This window comes from Lepus europaeus, chromosome 6 (assembly GCF_033115175.1).
Source record: "Lepus europaeus isolate LE1 chromosome 6, mLepTim1.pri, whole genome shotgun sequence".
NCBI classification, from domain to species: domain Eukaryota; kingdom Metazoa; phylum Chordata; class Mammalia; order Lagomorpha; family Leporidae; genus Lepus; species Lepus europaeus.
In genome coordinates, this window is record NC_084832.1 from 90,541,201 (window position 1) to 90,563,040 (window position 21,840).

Below are 21,840 nucleotides of genomic sequence, written 5' to 3' on the forward strand. Positions count from 1 at the left end.
AAAAAATATGAGCATTTATTTATAGTTAATATTTTAACACATTTAATATTTTAAATATTTTACCTTACAGAGAAACTCTAGCTGGGTAATAATTAAATAGGTATTCAATGTTTGTAAATATGAAGCCTCTGTTACAACTCCAATATATTTCTATATAATAATATACTTTTGCAAATTATGAAAATAAGCTCAAAATACAATGTGTAGCTACACGTAAGTGTAGAAAGAATGCTGTCACTTAACTAACAAAGCAAAATAGGATAAATTCTCAAATAACTGCATAATCAACACTCCCTCTTCATCATACTAAAGACAAAATGGTTCACTGGGACTTAAGAAAATTTTAGAATTTATACACTAATTCAAAATAGAGAAGACGGAGTCTAACGTAGGAGTTTATAATGCCAAATAAAATCTAAGCTAAAGCTGATTGCGTGTGTGCAGTCAAAAAAAAAAAAAAAAAGCAAACAAAATTTTAGACAGCATCACTGAGAACAAAAGACAAGGCAGAGCAGCCTCTCCTGGGAGCCCAGGGCTCAGGGGCAGCTGTCCATCGGCCCCCACTGAGTCCGAGAAGAGCAAAGAGCACCAGCGACGGGCACGTGCGGGACGGAAGGGCCTGGGCAGGGGAAGGGCAGGGAAGGCAGCAGCACAGCAAGGGGAGTCACCAGGCAGCGGAATCTACAGTGAGGCAGGACAGTCTTCAAACACTCGTGATCACCACCAACCACATCAGACAGCCTCCAGCACTCAGGCCAAAAGAAAGCAAGTGTTATTTTATGAACGTGTTGTAAAATCAGTGGTCCACGTTAAAACAGCTTCAAGGTGGTACTGGGCATGTTTCAAACTCCACACGAAAGGTGAGCTCCTACAGACAAGTGGTTCATGCGAGGGGACGGCCTCTGCTTTCCGGGTAGCCCCTGAGGAAGACGACCGTGCCGTCTGACTCAGTGGGAAGGGCTCCTGCTCAAAGGGCCAGTTAGCCTCCTAGCAGGTCACTGTCTAATTCTCAATAAATAAATAACATAACTGAAAACTGAAAACTAACCTTTCAGAAAGTCTGTCAGATAGTTTCTCAAGGAACTGCATAACAGTCTCTAAAAATGAAATCCAAAAGAAAGTATCTTCAATTATGTGAAATAAAATGGACACATCTGTCAAAATTACAATGTAATGATCGTAATCTGTACACAACAACTCCCTTCCGGTGATGAATTTCAAAGAAAAGCCAGATTGCTAACATATACTGGGCATACAATAAAAAGCTTCTTAATCAGAATAACAAATCACACTGACACAGTAATCATCCAAAAGCTTAGATTAAACTCCCAAATTAAAAGAGGTAAGGTGAGGCAAAAGATAAAATCCCCAAATTTCCATGTGCTTCTATTTATATATGTTAAGATAGAAAAAAAATTTCTTAGCTATGTCTGACTTTTTTTTCTACACATTGAAGAGATAGACTCTGACTTGCTCTTAAAACTCAGTACAGTTGAGAAGCAGGGTTTACTGAAAATTAAATTTTAAAAAGCAACATTTTTCTGGCTAACTCTTTTTGTATTTGTATACAGTGTTGTAAAATAATCCATTCTGAATCAACACCAAAAGAAAACAGAAATTATGATGTTAAAATGTTTAATTCTGATAGAATTTTTAAAGTAATTTGTTAAAATACTTCAGCTACAGTCATTACAATTTACAAACTCACAAAGGCAACCTCTTCTCTTGATAGGAAATTTTCTCTGTGTTATTTTTATTGTAGCACTTTCAGCCCCTGACTTATGTGTTTAGAGCTTTCGTCTGTACTTTCGTTTGCCACAAACATTGTCTTTATATTTTCCAGATGATCTTTAATATGGTTTCAACTTTCTCACCCTCTCTTCAATTTACCTCCTCTCCTCTCCTCTCTGAGTGAAATGAAAGGCTAGGGAAAGGATGGAGGTTAACCTAAACCGCAAAGCCACTGGGTTCCCCATCACTGTCGATGCTGAACAAGTCTCCGATGGACTAGTTCTGAGAACACTGCCTCGTGTACCACTGTACCACATTCAATGCTATTAAGAATTTCGGAAAAGAAACGAAAACAATTTTCTAGTCAACACTGCAATTTCATTTCAGAAAAGCATACCAGCTACCATACAGCACTGTTTTCAAGTATGTCACCATGTACACTTTTTATTTCTTAACATGTCTTACTACCATTCACCCATTTTATTTTTCTAGTCATATGTGAAGAACCAGTCTCAAGCCATTCACAGTGGTTAAACTGCCTCCTGGGACGCCTGCATCCCATATCACAGTGCCTGGGCTTGAGTCCCTTACGTCTGACTCAGCTTCCTGCTAATGCATACCCTGGGTGGCAGGAGATGATGGCTCAAGTATTTAGGTATCGGGAAAAACTGCCGTACTAAAGACTGCCTTTGAAATGCCCTGAGAATGAAAGCTCCTCTCACTGCACAGTCACCTCCTAACTTGCCTGTCACGTGAATGTACCCCTGCACCTTGTTTACTCCTGGCCTACCCTCTCCTCTCCACGGCAACCTCCCCATTCCTTCACTCTGCATCCCAGGAAACCTCCAAGAGCTGCAAAAGCTTCTGATAGATTTTCCCAACTCCTAAAATCCTATGGCATTGTTTTATCTATGCAAGTGGCACCAAAAATTTGCCGATCTGTGTTAACATTTATATGTGTATATCCAGGTTCTTCAACTAAATCCCTCAGGGACATGGGTCACTCCTATGTAACTGTGTGCAAAAGTCTTCACTCCAAAACACTGGCAGTGGTTAAACTGCTTCTTGAGATGCCTACATCCCGTATCACAGTGCCTGGGCTTGAGTCTCGCCTCCACTTCTGATTCAGCTTCCTGCTAATGCATACCCTGGGAGGCAGGAGATGATGGCTCAAGTACTTGGGTTCCTGCTACCCCTGTGGGAAACGTAGATGGAGTTCCTGGCTCCTGACTTCAGCCTGACTCGGCCCTGATTGTGGCAGGCATTTGAGGATTTAAACTAGTGGATGGAAGGTCAATCAACCTCTGTCTCTGTCTCACCTTAAAAAAAAAAATGACATATATATACACACACACATATATGTATATGTACACATATATATCATCACACCAGCCACAGTGAACACGGGAGGTATGCCAGTAAGAGTATCTGGTTTAGTTTCTCAGGTCCAAAGGAACACTGCAGTCCACAATGGTTGATCCTAGATTTCTTCACGCTTGACCTGCCCACAGCGTTTAAGTCAGCCCATTGCTCCCTTCTCCTCATGAAATCTCTTCTGTGACTTCCAGGACCACATATCCATTTACTCTCTTCCCCAAATCAGTGCTCAGCACTTCTGAGCAGCCTCTACTGGTCTTTCCACATGTGCCTGACTTCTCAAACTTGGAAGGCACCAAAAAAACTTTGGGTTTTTTGTTTGTTTTATTTACTTGAAAGGCACAGTTACAGAGAGGCAGAAGGAGAGAGAGAGAGAGAGAGAGAGAGAGGTGTCTTCCATCCGCTAGTTCACTCCCCAAATGGCTGTAATGGCTGGACCTGGGCTGATCCAAAGCCAGGAGCCAGGAGCTTCTTCTGGGTCTCCCACATGGGTATAGGCGCCCAAGGATTTATCTGAAAGTCAGAATTATAGAGGGGGTGCGGGGGAGAGAGAGAAAGAGAGAGAGATTGATCTTCCATCTGCTGGTTCACCCCCTAAGTGACCTCAACAGTCAGGGCTGGGCCAGGCCAAAGCCAGGAGCCAGGGGCTTCATCCAGGTCTCCCATGTGAGTATAGGAGCCCATACATTCAGGCCATCTTCCATTGCTTTCCCAGGCACATTAGCAAAGAGCTGGATCAGAAGTGGAGCAGCCAGGACTTGAACCGGCACCCACCCGGGATGCCAGCACTGCAGGCGGCAGCTTTACCTCTATGCCACAACACTGCCCCTGGACTTCGGTTCTTTAAATGTACTCCCATGGTGATCTCATACAGTCTCATGACTTTAAATTAAGACCCAAGCTTATATCCCCAGCTCAGAACCCTCTGAACACCATGACTGTGGATCTAAATGCCTATTTAACATCACTTTTGAATATTAACTGGCATCTCAAATTTCTTTTGAACTAAACCAAGCTACTGGGACTGATGCTCTGGCACAGCAGGGTAAGCTGTTGTCTGCAGTGCAGGCATCCCATGTAAGCACCAGTTTGGGTCCTGGCTGCTCTACTTCCAATCCAGCTCCCTGCTGGTGTGCCTGGAAAAGTGGGAGAGGATGGCTTAAGTGTATGGGCTCCTACACCCACATGGGAGACCTGGATTAAGCCTCTGGCTCTTGGTTTTGGCCTGGTCCAACCCTGGCTGTTGAGGTCACTTAGGAAGTGAACTAGCAGATGGAAGATCTCTCTCTCTTTTGTCTCCCTCTCTCTCTCTGTAATTCTTTCAAATAAATAAATCTTTATAAAAAGAAAAAAAAAAAAAAACACAACACCACCACCAAGCTACTGGTCCTTCCAGTTATCTCACTGTCTTTCCAGCTGCCTAGGTCAAAAACTTTGGCTTTCCCTCCAAAATGCTATACATCCAGAATCTGACCACATCTCACCACCTCCACTGCTACCACCCTGGCAAGACATCATAATTTTTCATGGTGAATACTACAAAATAGCATCTAAGCGTTGTTTCTCTACCCTTGCCCTGCTGCAATCTATTCTCAGTATCAGCAGCATATGACTTAGCATAAGAATTTAAGTCAGATCTTCTCACTTCTCTGTCTACACCCTTTCACTCAGGTTAAGGCCCTCCTTCACGTAGCTCCTTGTCTGCATCCACCTGCTTGCACCTCTTCCTACTCTCCCCTCCCCCATACCCCTCTGGCCAATTTTGCACTCTTTGCTTTTCCTCTGTCTCCATACCTTAGTATCAGACTGTGCCTCTGCCTGGAACTTTCTTCCCCAAGAGAGCCACAGACTCCTTCCTGTAATTGCATTAATTTTCTCCACTGCTTGGATCAATTAATAAAATAGCAAATACTTTACCTACTAATTTTTTTCTTCACTGTCTTCCCTTCCAAGAATGCAAGCTGCCTAAGAGCACTGAATTTCTCTGCCTTCTACACTGATTTAGTTCTAGTGGCTGGAATGACGTCTGACATAATAAGTAATCAGTAAAAATATCTTAATCAAGAGTAGGCATTTGGTGCAGAAGTTGAGATTTGGCATATCTGCTTCCCATTTTGAGGTGCCTGAGTTCCAAGTTCAGGCTCCAAATCTAGCTTATTATTAATGAGCACCTTGGGAGGCAGCAAGTGTTGGTTCAAGTAACCTAAATGGGAGACCTGCCACCCATATGGGAGACCTAGATTGGGTTTCTGGCTCCCAGCTGCAGCCTGGTCCAGCCCCAGGTGTTGCAGGCATTAGGGAACAAACAGTGGACGGGTTATCTCTCTCTCTGCTTCTCTAAATAAATAACTAAATACTTTAATCAATAAATGAAAATAGAGTGTAGACAACAGAAAAGATAGGACATTTGGTCTCAAACAGTCCCCATAGAAAACAACGAATTTAGACTGTGTTTAGGTTTCAGTTCTGCCACTCTATAGCAACATACCCTAATTTTGGATTCCTTGTTTGTGACATGGATACAGATATCTAATGCACAAGGCAGTAAAGGAAATAAATGCGATATTAGCAGAATAAGCACTGAATAATATTCTAATGCTATTATTTAATAATAATATAAAAGTTAAAATATAACATAAAGCAGTGACCACAGGAAAACACAATACAAAACATTCACATGATAGCTATTTAGAAAATAAATTATGTGAAATAACTTAAATAAATTTGGAAAACTACTTTGAGGGCTCAGGGACATGAGAACCCAAGGAATCTGAAAAAGTTCGACAGGTTTCAGAAAAGAGGTGAGTCCAGAACTGAGCACTACAAAACTGGATAGGGCTTCAACAGAGGAGTCTGTTCCCCATATGGGAAAGGCATTAGCGAAGGCACCCAGGCTGGGGAGTGACCTGTCTGTGGCTTGACAAAGTCTTGATAGGCCAAGGAAAATAGCTACTTAAGAAAGAGTAGGGAGGCCGGTGCCACAGCTCACTTGGCTAATCCTCCACCTGTGGCGCCAGTACCCAGGGTTCTAGTCCCGGTTGGGGCGCCGGATTCTGTCTGGGTTGCTCCTCTTCCAGTCCAGCTCTCTGCTGTGGCACGGGAAGGCAGTAGAGGGTGGCCCAAGTGCTTGGGCCCTGCACCTGCATGGGAGACCAGGAGGAAGCACCTGGCTCCTGGCTTCGGATCGGCACAGCACGCCGGCCATAGCAGCCATTTGGGAGGTGAAAGGAAGACCTTTCTCTGTGTCTCTCTCTCACTATCTAACTCTGCCTTCAAAAAAATAAAAAAGAGTAGGGAACAAAATTAGGCGCATTTAAGATGACACAGGCATGCTAAGGAGAGAGGGGATAAACATGCAAAGAATAAGGACAGGACAGAGATAGACTGCAACATTTCCCCGAAACAGGGTTCATTCACTCCCTGTGTCCCCTCTCTGTGTGAATGGCAAGTCCATCCAGAAGCACAACCAGAAACCAAGGGCAGCTATCACACTCCCTTCTCCTTCCTCTCCACTCATCACCAAGCCCTGTGACTTTGACCTCCAAAATCTGCCTTGAATCTAAACAGTTCCACCATCTCAATCTCCCTACTGCTGATTTACTGCCTAAATTACAATTGTAATTTAATAAACACCTTTGAAAAAGCATATATACATTTGTGCTATTATTACTGTGTAATTTTTTTTCTTTTAGACATGATGAACCATCAGGAACTCAACGTGGTACAAGGCAAGTTTATCACAAACCCAAGACATTCCCCCACTCCTCCCCAGCACAAACCCTGCCAAGCAGTTTCAGAGGCCTGTGTGTTAGTACATGACCTAGCCCACCCTGAGCCTCCCACTCAGCAAAAACACAGGTCTCTCATCCTCTAACCAACATGGTTAGACTGAGCACAGAAATTACTTGCATGAGAGTGAAAATAAACTTAAACCAGAATCAAATGAAAACATAGGCATGATTTATTCTCAACATGCAAATAAGATAAAAGGCCTTAGTTGGACAGCATATACATCAAATTATTAGCTATGTTTAAAAAATAGTCCTTTCAAAAAACCTAAGAAATCTCACTTAATGATTCTCTAGTGTATTAAAAATAGAACACTGAGTTACAGCTGTTTAAAATCAGAAGATCGGTTTCATAAAAACCATATTTCGTCTTTCAGTTGTATAAACAGGCTTACCTGGATTTTTAGCCATTGTTCCTTGAAGAGCCCTGTGGGCAAACGTGGGATAGCCCACTAACTGTGCCAGCAGATCTCTGTTGCTGAGTAGCTCTTCCAAGCATTTCAACTGGCCAGCACTGGGATAAAGGAAAACTCTGTAAGCAGCTTCTCGCACCTACGTGTAAAAAATAAATGGTAAGAGATACAAATACAAAGACACAAAACCCAATGCAGCGGTGTACAAAAGGCAAAGTTTTCAGCGTAATATGAAGAGTTTCCAAAAGTCCATGGAAAACATACATTACGTTTTAATTCTACTTCTCAACACTTTTTGAGTCTCCTTATAAAACAATACGATTCAACAGTACACTTGACTAGAGCTCCAGGGTATCCTTCTGGTTGAAGTGAGACACCTTTTACCCAACATGCCTGCCTCCATGTCATAAGGTACCTCTAACCAGGGTAAGACTTCACATGTTAGAAATTCTCAATAGTCTAAAACATCAATCATTGCTGGGGCCGGCACTGTGGCCCAGTGGGTTAAACCCCTGGCATCCCACATGGGCTAGTCCTGGCTGCTTCTCTTCCGCTCCAGCTCTCTGCTATGGCCTGGGAAAGCAGTAGAAGATGGCTCAAGTCCTTGGGCCCCTGCACACACATGGGATGTCCAGAGGAAGCCCCTGGCTCCTGCCTTCAGATCACCACAGCTCCAGCTGTTGTGGCCATCTGGGCAGTGAACCATTGAATGGAAGACCTCTCTCTCTCTCTCTGCGTAACTCTGACTTCCAAATAAATAAATAAAATAAATCTTAAAAAAAAAATCAATCATTGCTACTACTTACCATACAAAAATAAAGAGTTCTTATGAGACACGAGTAAATAAACCATTTTCATTACTCAAAACATTTAAAGAAATAATGATCCCACAAGTTAAATTGTTAGAGCTTAGTAACACTAAAGGACTTTTAAGGACATTATTATATTAGTACAGAATTTTGGATCAAAACAGCAGCCATGGGGCCGGCACTGTGGCACAGCATGTCAAACCACTGCTTGCAATGCTGGCATCCCATAACACAGCACCCATTCAAGTCCCAGCTGATCTGCTTCCAATCCAGCTTACTGCTAATGCACCTGGGAAAGCGGCAGAAGAGGCACAAACGCTTGGACCCCTGTACCATGTGCGACGCCAGGATGGAGTTCCTGGCTTCTGACTTTGGCATGGCCCAGTCCTGGCTGCTGCAGCCAAATGGGGACTTAACCAGCAAATAAAAGATCTTTCTGTCTCTTCCTCTTTATCACTCTGCCTTTTAAATGAACAAGTAAATAAATAAAAACAAACCCCATGGGCAAGTGAAACCTAAACAACAAGGAGAATGAAATATACATACCAAGTCATCTGGTGCCTCTGCATGTAGACCATCAATTATTATATGATCCCCATCACGTGTAAAGTTATGGCGAATGTGCTCTGGTAAGAGATGCTTCTCAATCTTGTTGGGAAAGTTGGTTCCCATTAGAAATTTACTACTCAAATCCAAGATTTTAACGTTAAGGTCCACTGCTCTTTTACGCTATATGTAGGAGAATAAAAGTTATTTAGACGTATTTAAAATTAATATTTCAAATTTAATAGGCAACCTATAAGGGTAGAAAATCAATAAACATATTACAGGATTATATTATGATTTCATAGAAATATATTAAATAAAATGGATATACTGTTTGTTATGAAGGTATAATACATAAGTACACAGTATATGTAAGACACTGATTCTATTTTTGGCAGGTATTTACTACTCTGACAGAAAGACTATCCTTATGGTTTTATAATGTTTCTTTGCTATAAGATTTTCATAACATATAGAGTTCTATTTTATGTCTAGGTTATAAAACTAATCTTTGCATTAGCAACATCAAGAAATGTTGAATGCTCTTCTGTCTTCCCTTCCAGAAAACCTTTGTGAAGGTAATCAAAATACTAAGCTGGTTAAATCAATCCAATATGGTGCTTCTAAGGTATTTTTAGACTAAAGATATTAAGTATTAAAGGCCAAGTCAGAAAATGTACTCAGTCTTAAAAGATTAGCTAAAGGGCAAAGGGAAAAGAAATATAATTCTTCAGAAAGTGTAGTGAACATTCGGAAGTGGGGAAGTACACTTTTAAAGTTCTGATTTGGGGAGCAGGCATTTAGCCTTGTGCCCAGGATAGCCATGTCCCACACTTGAGTACTTGGGTTAGATTCCCTGCTCCAGCTTCCTGCTAATGCACATCCTGAGAGGAAGCAGTGACAGTTCAAGTAACTTGGCTCGTGCCGATCCACGTGGGAGACCTGGGTTGCATCCCCAGCTCCTAGCTCAAGTCGTTGCCTGCCCCAGTCACTGAAGCCTCTTAAGGGCAGGGCTATGTCTTCCACTCGGTGTCCCCAGTTTAGGGCACACCAGCCTCATACCATCAGGCCCTAGAATGGTCACTGATGAGGACAGACACAGGGCTGGGACAACTATGTAGGTCTACCTTGAGTTATACCTTTAAAACACACAATTTCCTGAGAAATCAGGTATTATCTAAGGAGCTGCCTTAAATGTTTCAAGATGAAACATATATGATTAGTCCAATTGGGGTTTCTAGAGAACAAGACATTAATTTTCAGTTACTCTCTTAGAAACCAGACGGGCTACTGGGCTGGGCTCCTGATGGGCTTCATGTAAATGCTACGAAGGCCTTTCTGAGAAGGGGTATCAATAGCTATCAACAAATTCTAAATTATATTATGCCTTAAAAAATTAAGTAGCACTCATTATTTTAAACAGACAAATACAGATGTAGATGTATGCTTGATGAGAAGGTGAAAACTAACTATATATTAATAACCCAATGTTTTCAATATAAAAAAATTCAAATTTCATTGGACAAATAAATATTGAGAGACTCTGATGTCTTTATAAAAGTAAAGATTTCCCTTTGCTTCTTTTGTTTTTATGTGGCCATTTATCACCACCTAATGGTGATCAATAGAATAACACAAAAGAGGAATGATACTTAGAAACTGTATTATTCTTGCAAAATTGTACTCAAGGCTCTTACTATTTAAAAGAGAAATTAAATCTGATAAAATCATTTCAAAGATTTTACCATCTAGTAAAACCCCTGGAAAAATTAAAACCGAGTTTATATCCTGACTTCAATGATCTACAAGACACAGCACCGTTCACAGGTCACAGCTGAATGTTCAGTATTCTAAACTGCTGAAATTGTGTTACACTACTGTATAAAATATACACTTCCATTAATTTTAAACTTTTTGTTATATTCATATGAGATACTAAAAATTAAATAAGAAATAAACTGGAGGGAATATGGAACTTTCTGATTTATAGCATAAGTGGGTTTCTTTCACAATTTCTCTTCTAAAACATGTCACATGCCTTCTTGTTTCCTGTCCTAGTGGAGCACCTGTGAGAACAGACCTGGAAGGTACAAGATGAAATTAGCAATTTACTTAACTTGTATCTCAAATGTTAATGGTTTCCCAGGATGTTGCTTGCTAGGAAAGAGAAGCTCTACTGTGAGAATGCAGGTCACAGAAGAGCAGCAAGGCCTATGCTGGTGAAACTGAACACCCACCGGTTCTCAGCAAGGTTTCACAAGGATTAAATAAAACAATAGAAGTTCAAGATGGAGTTATAGAGAGGGAGCTTGCTGCTCTAGTCTAGGGGAGAATAGTTAAAAAAAAAAAAAAAAAGTAGATACAGTGTGAAGAGCCAAAGTGACTCCAATTAAATAAATAAATAAATAAATAAATAAATAAATAAAAAGCAGCCTCCGTTTCCCGTAGCAGACCCAAGTCCTTGTAAAAGCAGGCATTCAGGCATTCCGAAGATATCAAAGCTCATCAAGGACAGTTCAGCAGACCAAGGGCAGCTCAGTAGAGATTACCAAATGAGGTAACTCCCTGAACCCAAGCCAAATGGAGACAACCCCCCGCCTTCGACTAAGAGCAACCCGGAACAGTCCTGTCCAATCATCAAAAGCCCCATACTGTAAGCCCCCACTGATGTAACCCTGTGGTTTTTTTCCTTTAAAAGCACTCCCAAACAAAGACCTGGGCCTTCCTCTGATTTCCGCTGCATTGGCTGGTCAGATGAGGTCCCTGTCACAGCTTGTACTTTCAAAATAAACCTTGCTTTTGCATTTCGGTGTGATTGGGTCGCTGATAGCTTTTTGGGGATCCACTTATCTGGGCATTACAGAGTGCAATCTCAGGGAAGTTACTAGGGAGAAAACAGTAGAGGAAACTCTATGCAAACTGGCAGGACACTGTGAACCTCTGTGGAGGGTATGGACCCACACAGCTCAGCACCCCAGCAGCCGAGAGTCTCAGCACCAGCTCTGGATAAGACAAGACCAGACTGCAGCAGCCCAAGCAAGAATAGAAATGCCAGAAATCAATCCATACATTTACAACCAACTTATCTAAAACCAATCCCTGGAACCAGGACGGTCTCTTCAACAAATGGTGCTGGGAAAACTGCATCTCCACATGCAGAAGAAAGAAGCAAGACCCCTATCTTACACCTTTCACAAAAATTCACTCAACATGGATTAAAGACCTAAATCTATGACCCAATACCATCAAATTATTAGAGAACATTGGGGAAACCCTGAAAGACACTAGCATAGTCAAAGAGTTCCTGGAAAAGACCCCAGAGGCACAGGCAATCAAAGCCAAAATGGACAAATGGGATTACATCAAACTGAGAATCTTCTGCACTGCAAAAGAAACACTCAGCAAAGTTAAGAGGCAACTGACAGAATAGAAGAAATTATTTGCAAAATATAAAGGATTAATAACCAGAATAGACAAAGAAATCAAGAAACTCAACAACAACAAAACATACAACCCAGTTAAGAAATGGGCTAGGGACTTAAACAGACATTTCTCAAAAGAGGAAATCCAAATGGCCAACAGACACATGAAAAAACGCTCAGGATCAGGGAAACGCAAATCAAAACCACAATGAGGTTTTACCTCACCCCCATTAGAATGGCTTTCATACAGAAATCAACAAACCACAAATGCTGGCGAGGATGTGGGGGGAAAAGGTACCCTAATCCACTGTTGAATGGGAATTCAAACTGGTACAATCACTGTGGAAGACAATATGGAGATAACCTCAGAAATCTGAATATAGACCTACCATATGACCCAGCCATCCCACTCCTGGGTATTTACCCAAGAGAAATGAAATCAGCATATGAAAGAGCTATCTGTACCCCCATGTTCATTGCAGCTCAATTCACAATAGCTAAGTTATGGAATCAACCCAAATGCCCATTAACTGAAGACTGGATAAAAGAACTATGGGATATGCACAGCAGCAAAAAAAAAAAAAAAAAAAAAAAAAAAAAAAAAAAAAAAAAAAAAACCCACAACCCTGGAAAATATAATACTCAGTGAAATAAGCCAGTCCCAAAAGGACAAATACCAAATACCATATGTTCTCCCTGATCTGTGATAACTAATAGAGTACCTAAAAGGTAATCTATAGAAGTGAAATTAACACTTCTAGATGCAATGACTTTGAACAGTCCTTGTCTCAACTGTTGAGGAACAGTCTTTGTTCATACAATTTGCTGAACTCTTTACTTAGTACAGGGTTAATCATATATGTTTAAAGTTAACTGAAAATAGATCTTAATAAAAAGTAAGAATGAGAATAGGAGAGGGAGGAAGAAGAGTCACAGGAGTGTGGATAGGAGGGCGGTATGGTGGGAAGAATCACTATATACCTAGAGTTGTATTTATGAAATGTATGAAGTTTATATTCCTTAAATAGAAGGTTTCTGGGGGAAAAAAAGAGAGTGAGAGAGCAGTGGCCAATGCTGGAAGTTCTGGAAACAAAGAAGAGAACTTGAACAAATAAAACTTTGTCTTATTTCCACATCTCTAAAACATGAAGTCTAGACAAATGCATAAGGCCCTCCTTCCCAGCCTAACAGTGTATCATCTATGCTTACTGCTTCCAGACCAAGAGTGTGGATCTGTCAAAGACATGTATAGCATAATAAACACACATATGTAAAAGTCTAAATGATATCTCCCGTCCATCGGATGTTCAATGATGTCAGCTTTGCTGTTCGCCTGCTAGTCTTTCCTGGATACTGCACATCTCACGCTAACTCCATGGCATCAAAAACTGTCTCAAGTCATTTCTTAGAATTCAGAGTTACCACAGGCAGAGAGAAATACATTCAAATACAACCTCCTGAAGAATTTCAAAAAGACAGAATACTGGGGCATTTTTATAACATGCAAATTTAAGCAATACACAAGGACTACAGCAACAAAGTTATCAACTAAGTGTCAGTGAAACAAGGGAATCAAAAACAAGAGGAAAGTGTTACCTTTTCTTCATCAAGATGGATTCCACTGATTTCAAAATCAAACATGAACAGTTCAGCCACTCGCCTATAAGACAATAAGCCCCAGGTTACAATACGTAATAAAAATTATTGACAAAGATGGCCGGCGCATCTAAGATAGTGTTTACTATCTTAGAAGTCAAGCAAAACATCCCACTGACTGGACAATTATGAGTAGCTTTGCATGTAAGCTCACCTCCTTATGCAGAGATTACTAACCTGTGAAAGTCACCACCATAATTATTTATTTCAACTCTATCCAAATCCCAATAGTTAAAAGCATAGAGGTTTCTATTTGGTCAATTTTTCAAAGGCCCTCTGCATGAGAGTTCCCATTTTTCTTTTCAACCTAGCAGCAGCTGCTTAGAAAACTAAATTCTTTGATGCTACACTGGAAGTTGGCTTTCTTGGCTAGTGAGAACTGTTTTGTTTTTAATCCTGCTCCATGCTTGGAACCAATTTCATGTGTAACACTTTTTCCTGTCAACAATATATTTTTTCTTAAACTACCTATTCTCCCAGAGGAAGGGTCACCAAATATTTGATCTACTCTTCTGGCTTTCCCTGGCTTTTTAAAAAGGATAACTGTATCTTCCTGGTTATTGTTTCACTTGTACCCTGAAAGAACAGAATTACGTTCTGAAATTCTGAAAATTCAACAGACTAGTCATTATTTAGTCATTTCTCTTCTCTCTCCAATAAGAGAAAGCACTTTACCCATACTCCTTAACTACACCCACTATCTCCACTTCACTCATCTCCCTCACTCAGGCTCAAAACACAGCATTGTTTTTTCAAGCAAAGATATTTTCCATTAACTTAAAAAAAAAAAAAAAAAGACAGGAGGGGTTGATAAATTGAGGGTAGGGTTAATTACTATTAAAACGTTTATATAGAAATGGATGAGGAAATTAAAATCACTAAATCCCACCAAAGATAACTAGTATTAAAATTCTTATATTGGGCCAGTGTTGTGGCACAGCAGGTTAAGGCACCACCTACAATGCTGGCATCCCATATCAAAGTGCCAGTTCCAGTCCTGACTGCTCTACTTACCATCCAGCTCTCTGCTACTATGTCTGGGAAAGCAATGGGAGTTGGCCCAAGTACTTGGGCCTTTGCCACCCATGTGGGAGACCCAGATGCTGCAGTCATCTGGCGAGTGAACTAGCAGATAGAAGATCCCCGTCTCTCCCTCTGTTACTCTCCCTTTCAAATAAAATAAATAAATCTTTAAAAAATTAAGTTCTTATAACTCCTTCCAATGTTGCATTATTTATTTAGAATAACTGGGGCTTAACCATATATATATGTATGTATGTGTATATGTGTGTGTGTGTGTATATATATATATATAACTGATCTTGCTTTCTCTTGTAAAAGTATAACACAAACATTGAATATTTTCTGTATCACTAAACAGTCCTCAAAACGTAACATCTAATGTTTTTACTGTGTTTTGTCATATGGCCTAAAAATGCATTCAGTTTTCCTGCTTCATAAACTACACTATGACAAAAATCTTTGCTACATATATCTTTTTTTTTAAGATTTATTTATTTGAAAGGCAGAATTACAGAGAGACAGAGGCAGAGAGAGAGAGAGGCATCTTCCATCCACTGGTTCACTCCCCAGATGGCCACTATGGCCAGAGCTGTGCCAATCTGAAGCCAGGAGCCAGAAGCTTCTTCTGGGTCTCCCACACAGGTGCAGGGACTCAAGGATTTAAGCCATCTCCTACTGCTTTCCCAGGCCATAGCAGAGAGCTGGATCAGAAGTGGAGCAGCTGGGTCTAGAACTGGTGCCCATATGGGATGCCAGCACACAGGCAGCTATGCCACAGCACCAGCCCCATCTGTGTACATCTCTTTTTTTTTCCCCCCCAGGCAGAGTGGACAGTGAGAGAAAGAGAGAGACAGAGAGAAAGGTCTTCCTTTGCTGTTGGTTCACCCTCCAATGGCCACCGTGGCCAGCGCACTGCGCTGATCCGAAGGCAGGAGCCAGGTGCTTCTCCTGGTCTCCCATGGGGTGCAGGGCCCAAGCACTTGGGCCATCCTCCACTACATTCCTGGGCCATAGCAGAGAGCTGGCCTGGAAGAGGGGCAACCAGGACAGAATCCGGTGCCCTGACCGGGACTAGAACCCGGTGTGCCGGCGCTGCTATGCAGAGGATTAGCCTGTTGAGCCGCGGTGCCGGCCGTGCGTACATCTCTTTATCTTTGCTTGTTTCTTTAGAATAAGTTGCAAAAAATTAAACTGATCAAAAATTATACATGTAGGTATATTTAACCAAATGGCCCTCCTCCATATTTATCAGTTTATACATAGTTGGAGAGGACTTGTTAGCCCAAACCATCAACAACACTCTTCTTACTCTGTTTGAGCTTTGCCAACTGATAGGCCCTCTGCTGTATTCTACCTTCCTTTAACGCTGGCAGGTCCCATTTACTGAGTGACTCCCATGTGCCAGTACCAAGGAAAGCACTTTATAGGAACATTTCATTTAAATACCATAGTAATTCTAAACGTGCTTTTCTACTCCTCTTTTATAGAGACAAAAACTAAGGCTTAGAGAACCATGAAGCCAACATCCAACCCAGGCAATCACACTCACCACCAATGCTACTCCTGTTATGTCCCTCTACTATTAGTCCTTATTTTGCAAGAGTTTCACTTTGAAAAAAATCCTTTATCCATTTTTCTATGAGGGAGTTCGTTTTCTTTCTTTTTTCTATTTAGTAATTTGTAAGGTCTGTTAACACAGTAATATATTAACCTTTTGCCATGTAAGTAACATATGTCCTAATGATGTATTCCTACTTTGAATATGGAAAGGTTTTGCCATACTAAACATACTAAAGTTTACAATTTTTATATAATTTAACCAACCAATCCTTCACTTTTGGGTCTGACTTTGGTATCACACCAAGAATGATCTTCTACATCCCAAGTTATCAATACTTTTACGATTTATATGCTCTTTTACAAATTTTTATGAATTTTTATTTTCATTTTTATTTGAAAGGCAGAGACAGGCAGGCAAAGATATCCAACCACTGTTATATCTGGGGCTAGGGCAAGCCACAGCCAGGAGCCAGGAACTCAATCCAGGTCCATGGATTTTCAATGGGGGTGGCAGGAACCCAGGTATTTCAACCATAATCTGCTGCCACCCATTAGTAGGAAGCTGGAGTCAGAAGCAGAGCTAGGACTCAAACCTAGCCACTCCAGTTTGGGGTGTAGGTATCCCAAGGGGCATTGTTTTACTTTTTAAAGTATTTTATTTATTTATTTATCTATGTGTTTATTACTTGAAAGGGAGTGTGTGAAAGAGAGAGGGAGAGAAGGAAGGGGGAGGAGAGGGGGAGAGGGGGAAAGAGGGAGAGGGAGAGAGAGAGATAAGTTCCATTGGCTGGTTCACTTCCCAAATGGCTCCAACAGTTAGGGCAGGGGAGGCTAAATACAGGCGTCTGGAACTGTATCCAGGTCTCCAACATGGCTGGCAGCAGCCCAAACCTATGCTCTGATATGGGATGCTAGTATCTCAGCTGGTGGCTTAACTTGCTGTACCACAACACTGCCTCCCAGGCAGCATCTTAACCTCTGTGCCAAATGCTTGCTTTTGTAATATTCTTTTAAATATAGCATTTTTTTTTTTTAATTTTTGACAGGCAGAGTGGACAGTGAGAGAGAGACAGAGAGAAAGGTCTTCCTTTTTCCGTTGGTTCACCCTCCAATGGCCGCCGCGGTAGGCACGCTGCGGCCGGCGCACCGCGCCGATCCGATGGCAGGAGACAGGTGCTTCTCCTGGTCTCCCATGGGGTGCAGGGCCCAAGCACTTGGGCCATCCTCCACTGCACTCCCTGGCCACAGCAGAGAGCTGGCCTGGAAGAGGGGCAACTGGGACAGGATCAGTGCCCCGACCGGGACTAGAACCTGGTGTGCCGGCGCCACAAGGCGGAAGATTAGCCTAGTGAGCCGCAGCGCTGGCTTAAATATAGCATTTTTTACTATAATGTTGTACAAAGTGCTACATGTCCTTTATTAATATTTTTTTGATTAGCTTTTTCCTGCCTATTCTGGCATATTTATTCTCTATGATTTCAAAATCATTTTAAGTAACAACAACAAAAAACCTGTCTTTAAATGTACATTGGTGGGCCAGCGCTGTGGCATAGCGGGTGGAGCTGCCGCCTACGGTGGTGGCATCCCTTATGGGTGCCAGTTCAAGTCCTGGCTGTTCCTCTTCCAATCCAGCTCTCTGCTGTGACCTGGGAAAGCAGTAGAGGATGGCCCAAGTCCTTGAGCCCCTGCACCCACGTGGGAGACCCGGAAGAGGCTCCTGGCTCCCAGCTTCAGATTGGCACAGCTCCAGACGTTGCGGCCATCTGGGGAGTGAGCCAGCGGATGGAAGACTCCTCTCTCTCTCTCTCTCTCTCTCTCTCTCTCTCTGCCTCTCCTTCTCTCTCTCTGTAACTCTGACTTTCAAGTAAAATAAAAATAAATCTTTAAAACAAAAGTACATTGGCTAGCATCAATCTTGCAGCCCAGCAGAGAACACTATTGGGCTTTATTCTTTCTTGTCTAAGACTACAAGATGCTTCTCCACTTCAGTCACCGTCCACGCTTCTTGGGGGGGTGGGCTGCACACTGACATGTTATACCCTTTGACGCCCCAATTTTATGCCAAGGTGTATTGCAGCTTTTGTTGCTCCTGTGGCCGGGATTTTCTCTCCGCTCTATTTTCTGGAGGGTGTGTCTGTTATGTTCTTTGCCCATGGGCAAGCTCTCGGCTGGAAAGCCCCAGGTTAAACAGGCTTCTTTATGGCTGTGCATCTCAGGGACTCTAAACTAACATTCTCTGAGGGAAGGAAATACATTAACATATCAGATTTCCAACTTACTGACCACTGAGACCCTTTTACGAAACGTTTTGAATGACTCATAGAACTAGTACTTTAAAGACTACACCTAAGAATAAATGATGAGCTACTGAATTTAAATCATTTCTCCTATCTCAAATACCAATTTATGAGATATTTTATTAAATCTGTAATTCTTCATTGTAGCCATTGTCTTCTACTTCATCATATGCCAAATTCTAAGATACAGTTCTTGCTGGGTGCTAGTCAACACACTCCCAGTGATGCACAAGTGCAGTGATATTTCCATAATTATTACTTCAAGCTCTTCTTTCTTAATCCCAAATTGACATTACTTTCTAGACTACTGATAATCTGCCCAGCTTGTTTTTCCCAATGTGTTTAGCATCTTGTCATGTAAAAATTCCTATGGGCAATTTTGGCCACATTTAGACATGGGATATCCTGTAAGTCCTCTAAATGTAAAATGGTCTGCTAGGGACTGGTGTTGTGGCACAGCGTGTTAAGCCTGTGAGCCAGTATCCCCTGAGTGGCCGGTTCAAGTCCCAGCTGCTCTGATTCTGATCCAACTTCCTGTTAATGTGCCTGGGAAAAGCAGCAGAGGATGGCCCAAGTGCTTGCACCCCTGCCACACACACCGGAGATCCTGATGGACTCCTCAGCTCCTGGCTTCGGCCTGGCCCAGCCCTAGCCACCACAGCCTTTAGGGAGTGAACCAGTGGATGGAAGATACTTCTGTGTGTATGTGAGTGTGTGTGCATGCATGCACATGTGTATGTGTGCCCCTCTCTTTTGAAGAAATGTTTTTTTAAAAAAATTGGTCTGCAACTCCACTATAATTTGTATTCGTTAGACATGGAAATGTCAATCCTTACTAAAGTCAGATTATATTGTTGTTGTTGCTACTTAATGGCATCTCTGTTATAATTAACAGGCATTCAACTTTTACTTGAGGACAGATGTTTGGAGCAGTGGATAAGAAGCTGTCTGGGACACCTACATCCCATATCAGACCACCTGGTTTGAGTACAGCATGTTATTTTTTTTTAAAATATTTATTTATTTGAAAGTCAGAGTTACAGAGAGAGGTAGAGACAGAGAGAGAGAGAGAGAGAGAGGTCTTCCATCCACTGGTTCACTCCCCAGATGGCCGCAACGGCCAGACCTACGCCGATCCGAAGCCGGGAGCCAGGAGCTTCTTCCGGGTCTCCCACATGGATGCAAGGACCCAAGCACTTGGACCATATTCTTCTGCCTTCCCAGGCCATAACAGAGAGTTGTATCAGAAAAGGAGCAGCCAGGACTAGAACCAGCACCCATATGGGATGCCGGCACTTCAGGCCAGGGCGTTAACCCGCTGCGCCACAGCACCGGCCCTGAGTCCAGCATGTTATTAAGGTGCATCATGGGAGGCAGCAGGTGATGGCTCACGTAGCTGGGTCCCTGCCACCCATGTGGGAGACAGGGATTGAATTCCTGGTTCCTGGTTTCCGCCTCACTCATCCCTGGCCGTTGTGGCCTTTGGGGAGTGAACTAGTAGATAGAAGACATTGGTCTGTCTCTGCCTTTCAAACAAATAAAAACAACAAACATATTTTAAAGATTTTTTTAAAGATCTTTGACTTGCTTTGCTAATGAAAGCAAGTCAAAAATTAAAACAAAAAAATTATTTTTATGATACATGTAGCTTTACCAGTATCCTGAGCATTGGGATCAATGAAATGAAATAAAATCAGGTACCTACGTACTAGTCAGGTGAAAACAACCCCTTAAAGTACTCATGTAGTCACATGCTGATAATGTTGTCTCATTCAGCAAAGACCACATATAGGAAAACAGTGGTTCCACAGATTATAATGGAGATGAAAAGTTCCTATTGTCCAGGGGCACAGTAGTCATTATAATGTCACAGATCATTGTAACACAACACATTACATGGTTGTGGTGATACTAATGTAAACAAATCTGCTATGCTGCCAATCACATCAAATTATAGCACATGCAATTATATGTTCAGTACATAATACTTGATAATGATATTAAACAACTATGTTACTTGTATGTGTGCTTACTATAGTCTACATTTTTTTTCAAAGATTTATTTATGGGGGCCAGTGTTGTGGCGCAGCGGGTAAAGCTGCCACCTAAAGTGCCAGCATCCCTTACGGGCACTGGTTCGAGTCCCGGCTGCTCCACTTCTAATCCAGCTCTCTGCTATGGCCTGGGAAAGCAGTGGAAAATGGCCCAAGTGCTTGGGTCCCTACACCCATGTGGGAGACCCAGAAGTTGTTCCTGGCTCCTGGCTTCAGATCTGCTCAGCTCCGGCCACTGTAGCCATTTAGGGAGTGACCCAGAATATGGAAGAGATCTCTATCTCTATGAATCTACCTCTCAAATAAATAAATAAAAACCTTTTAAAAAATATTTATTTATTTGGAAGGCAGAGTTAGAGAGAGAGGGAGAGACAGAGAGTTACAGAGAGAGAGAGATTTTTCTATCCACTGATTCACTCCCCAAATGACTGCAATGACCAGAGCTGGGCCAGGCTGAAGCCAGGAGCTTCTTCATTGTCTCCCATGTGGATGACAGGAGCCCAAGTACTTGGGCCACCTTCCACTGTTCTCCCAGGCACATTAGCAAGGAGCTGGATCAGAAGGTGAGCAACCAGGACTCAGACTGGTGCCCATATGGGATGCTGGTGTCACAGGCAGTGGCTTAACCCACTGTGCCACAACATTGGCCCCTCTAGTCTATTATCTGTCATTATTTTAGGGTACTCCTTCTAGTTAGGCAGACAGCAGCCTCATACATCTTGTGTTTACTGCATTTCTCAACTGAATCAAGAGGCCATGTCAAGTACCAACCTACACCATCTAGATCTGTGCAAATACACCTAGGATGTCAGTGTAGAAACAAAAGCACCCGACAACACACTTCTGAAAAACACAATGCTTGACTGTATTAGAGTCATAGCAAAATTTCATTATCAGTTGGTCCATTCAGAATATAGCTTCACTTGGGGTCACAAGCCATACATGGTGACAAGGAGGAGAAAATGAGGGAGAATCAAGTAGACAAAGGAAGTCAGTATACCACAAATAAACAGTAAATGGGTACAAACAACATCTCCATTTTTATGTCATGAATATTATAAGCCAGGAAATGACAAACCCTACAATATTTATTTTATATATTAAAAAAAAAAAAACTAAGAAAAGAACTAAGTTAAAGGTACAGTATCAAATACACTTACTTGT

General features: G+C 41.9%; 1 protein-coding gene across 2 annotated transcripts in view; it reads right to left on the reverse strand.

Moving 5' to 3' along the window:
• MIPEP (mitochondrial intermediate peptidase) overlaps positions 1–21,840 on the reverse strand; it is a 176,960-nt gene that overhangs the window by 144,178 nt on the left and 10,942 nt on the right. For both annotated transcript variants that reach the window (XM_062194561.1, XM_062194560.1), the window contains exons 5-8: positions 13,683–13,746; positions 8,665–8,847; positions 7,292–7,448; positions 1,049–1,097 (exon numbers count right to left, since the gene is read on the reverse strand). In XM_062194561.1, coding sequence (XP_062050545.1) covers positions 1,049–1,097; positions 7,292–7,448; positions 8,665–8,847; positions 13,683–13,746 — 453 coding nt within the window. The remainder of the gene's footprint in view (positions 1–1,048; positions 1,098–7,291; positions 7,449–8,664; positions 8,848–13,682; positions 13,747–21,840) is intronic.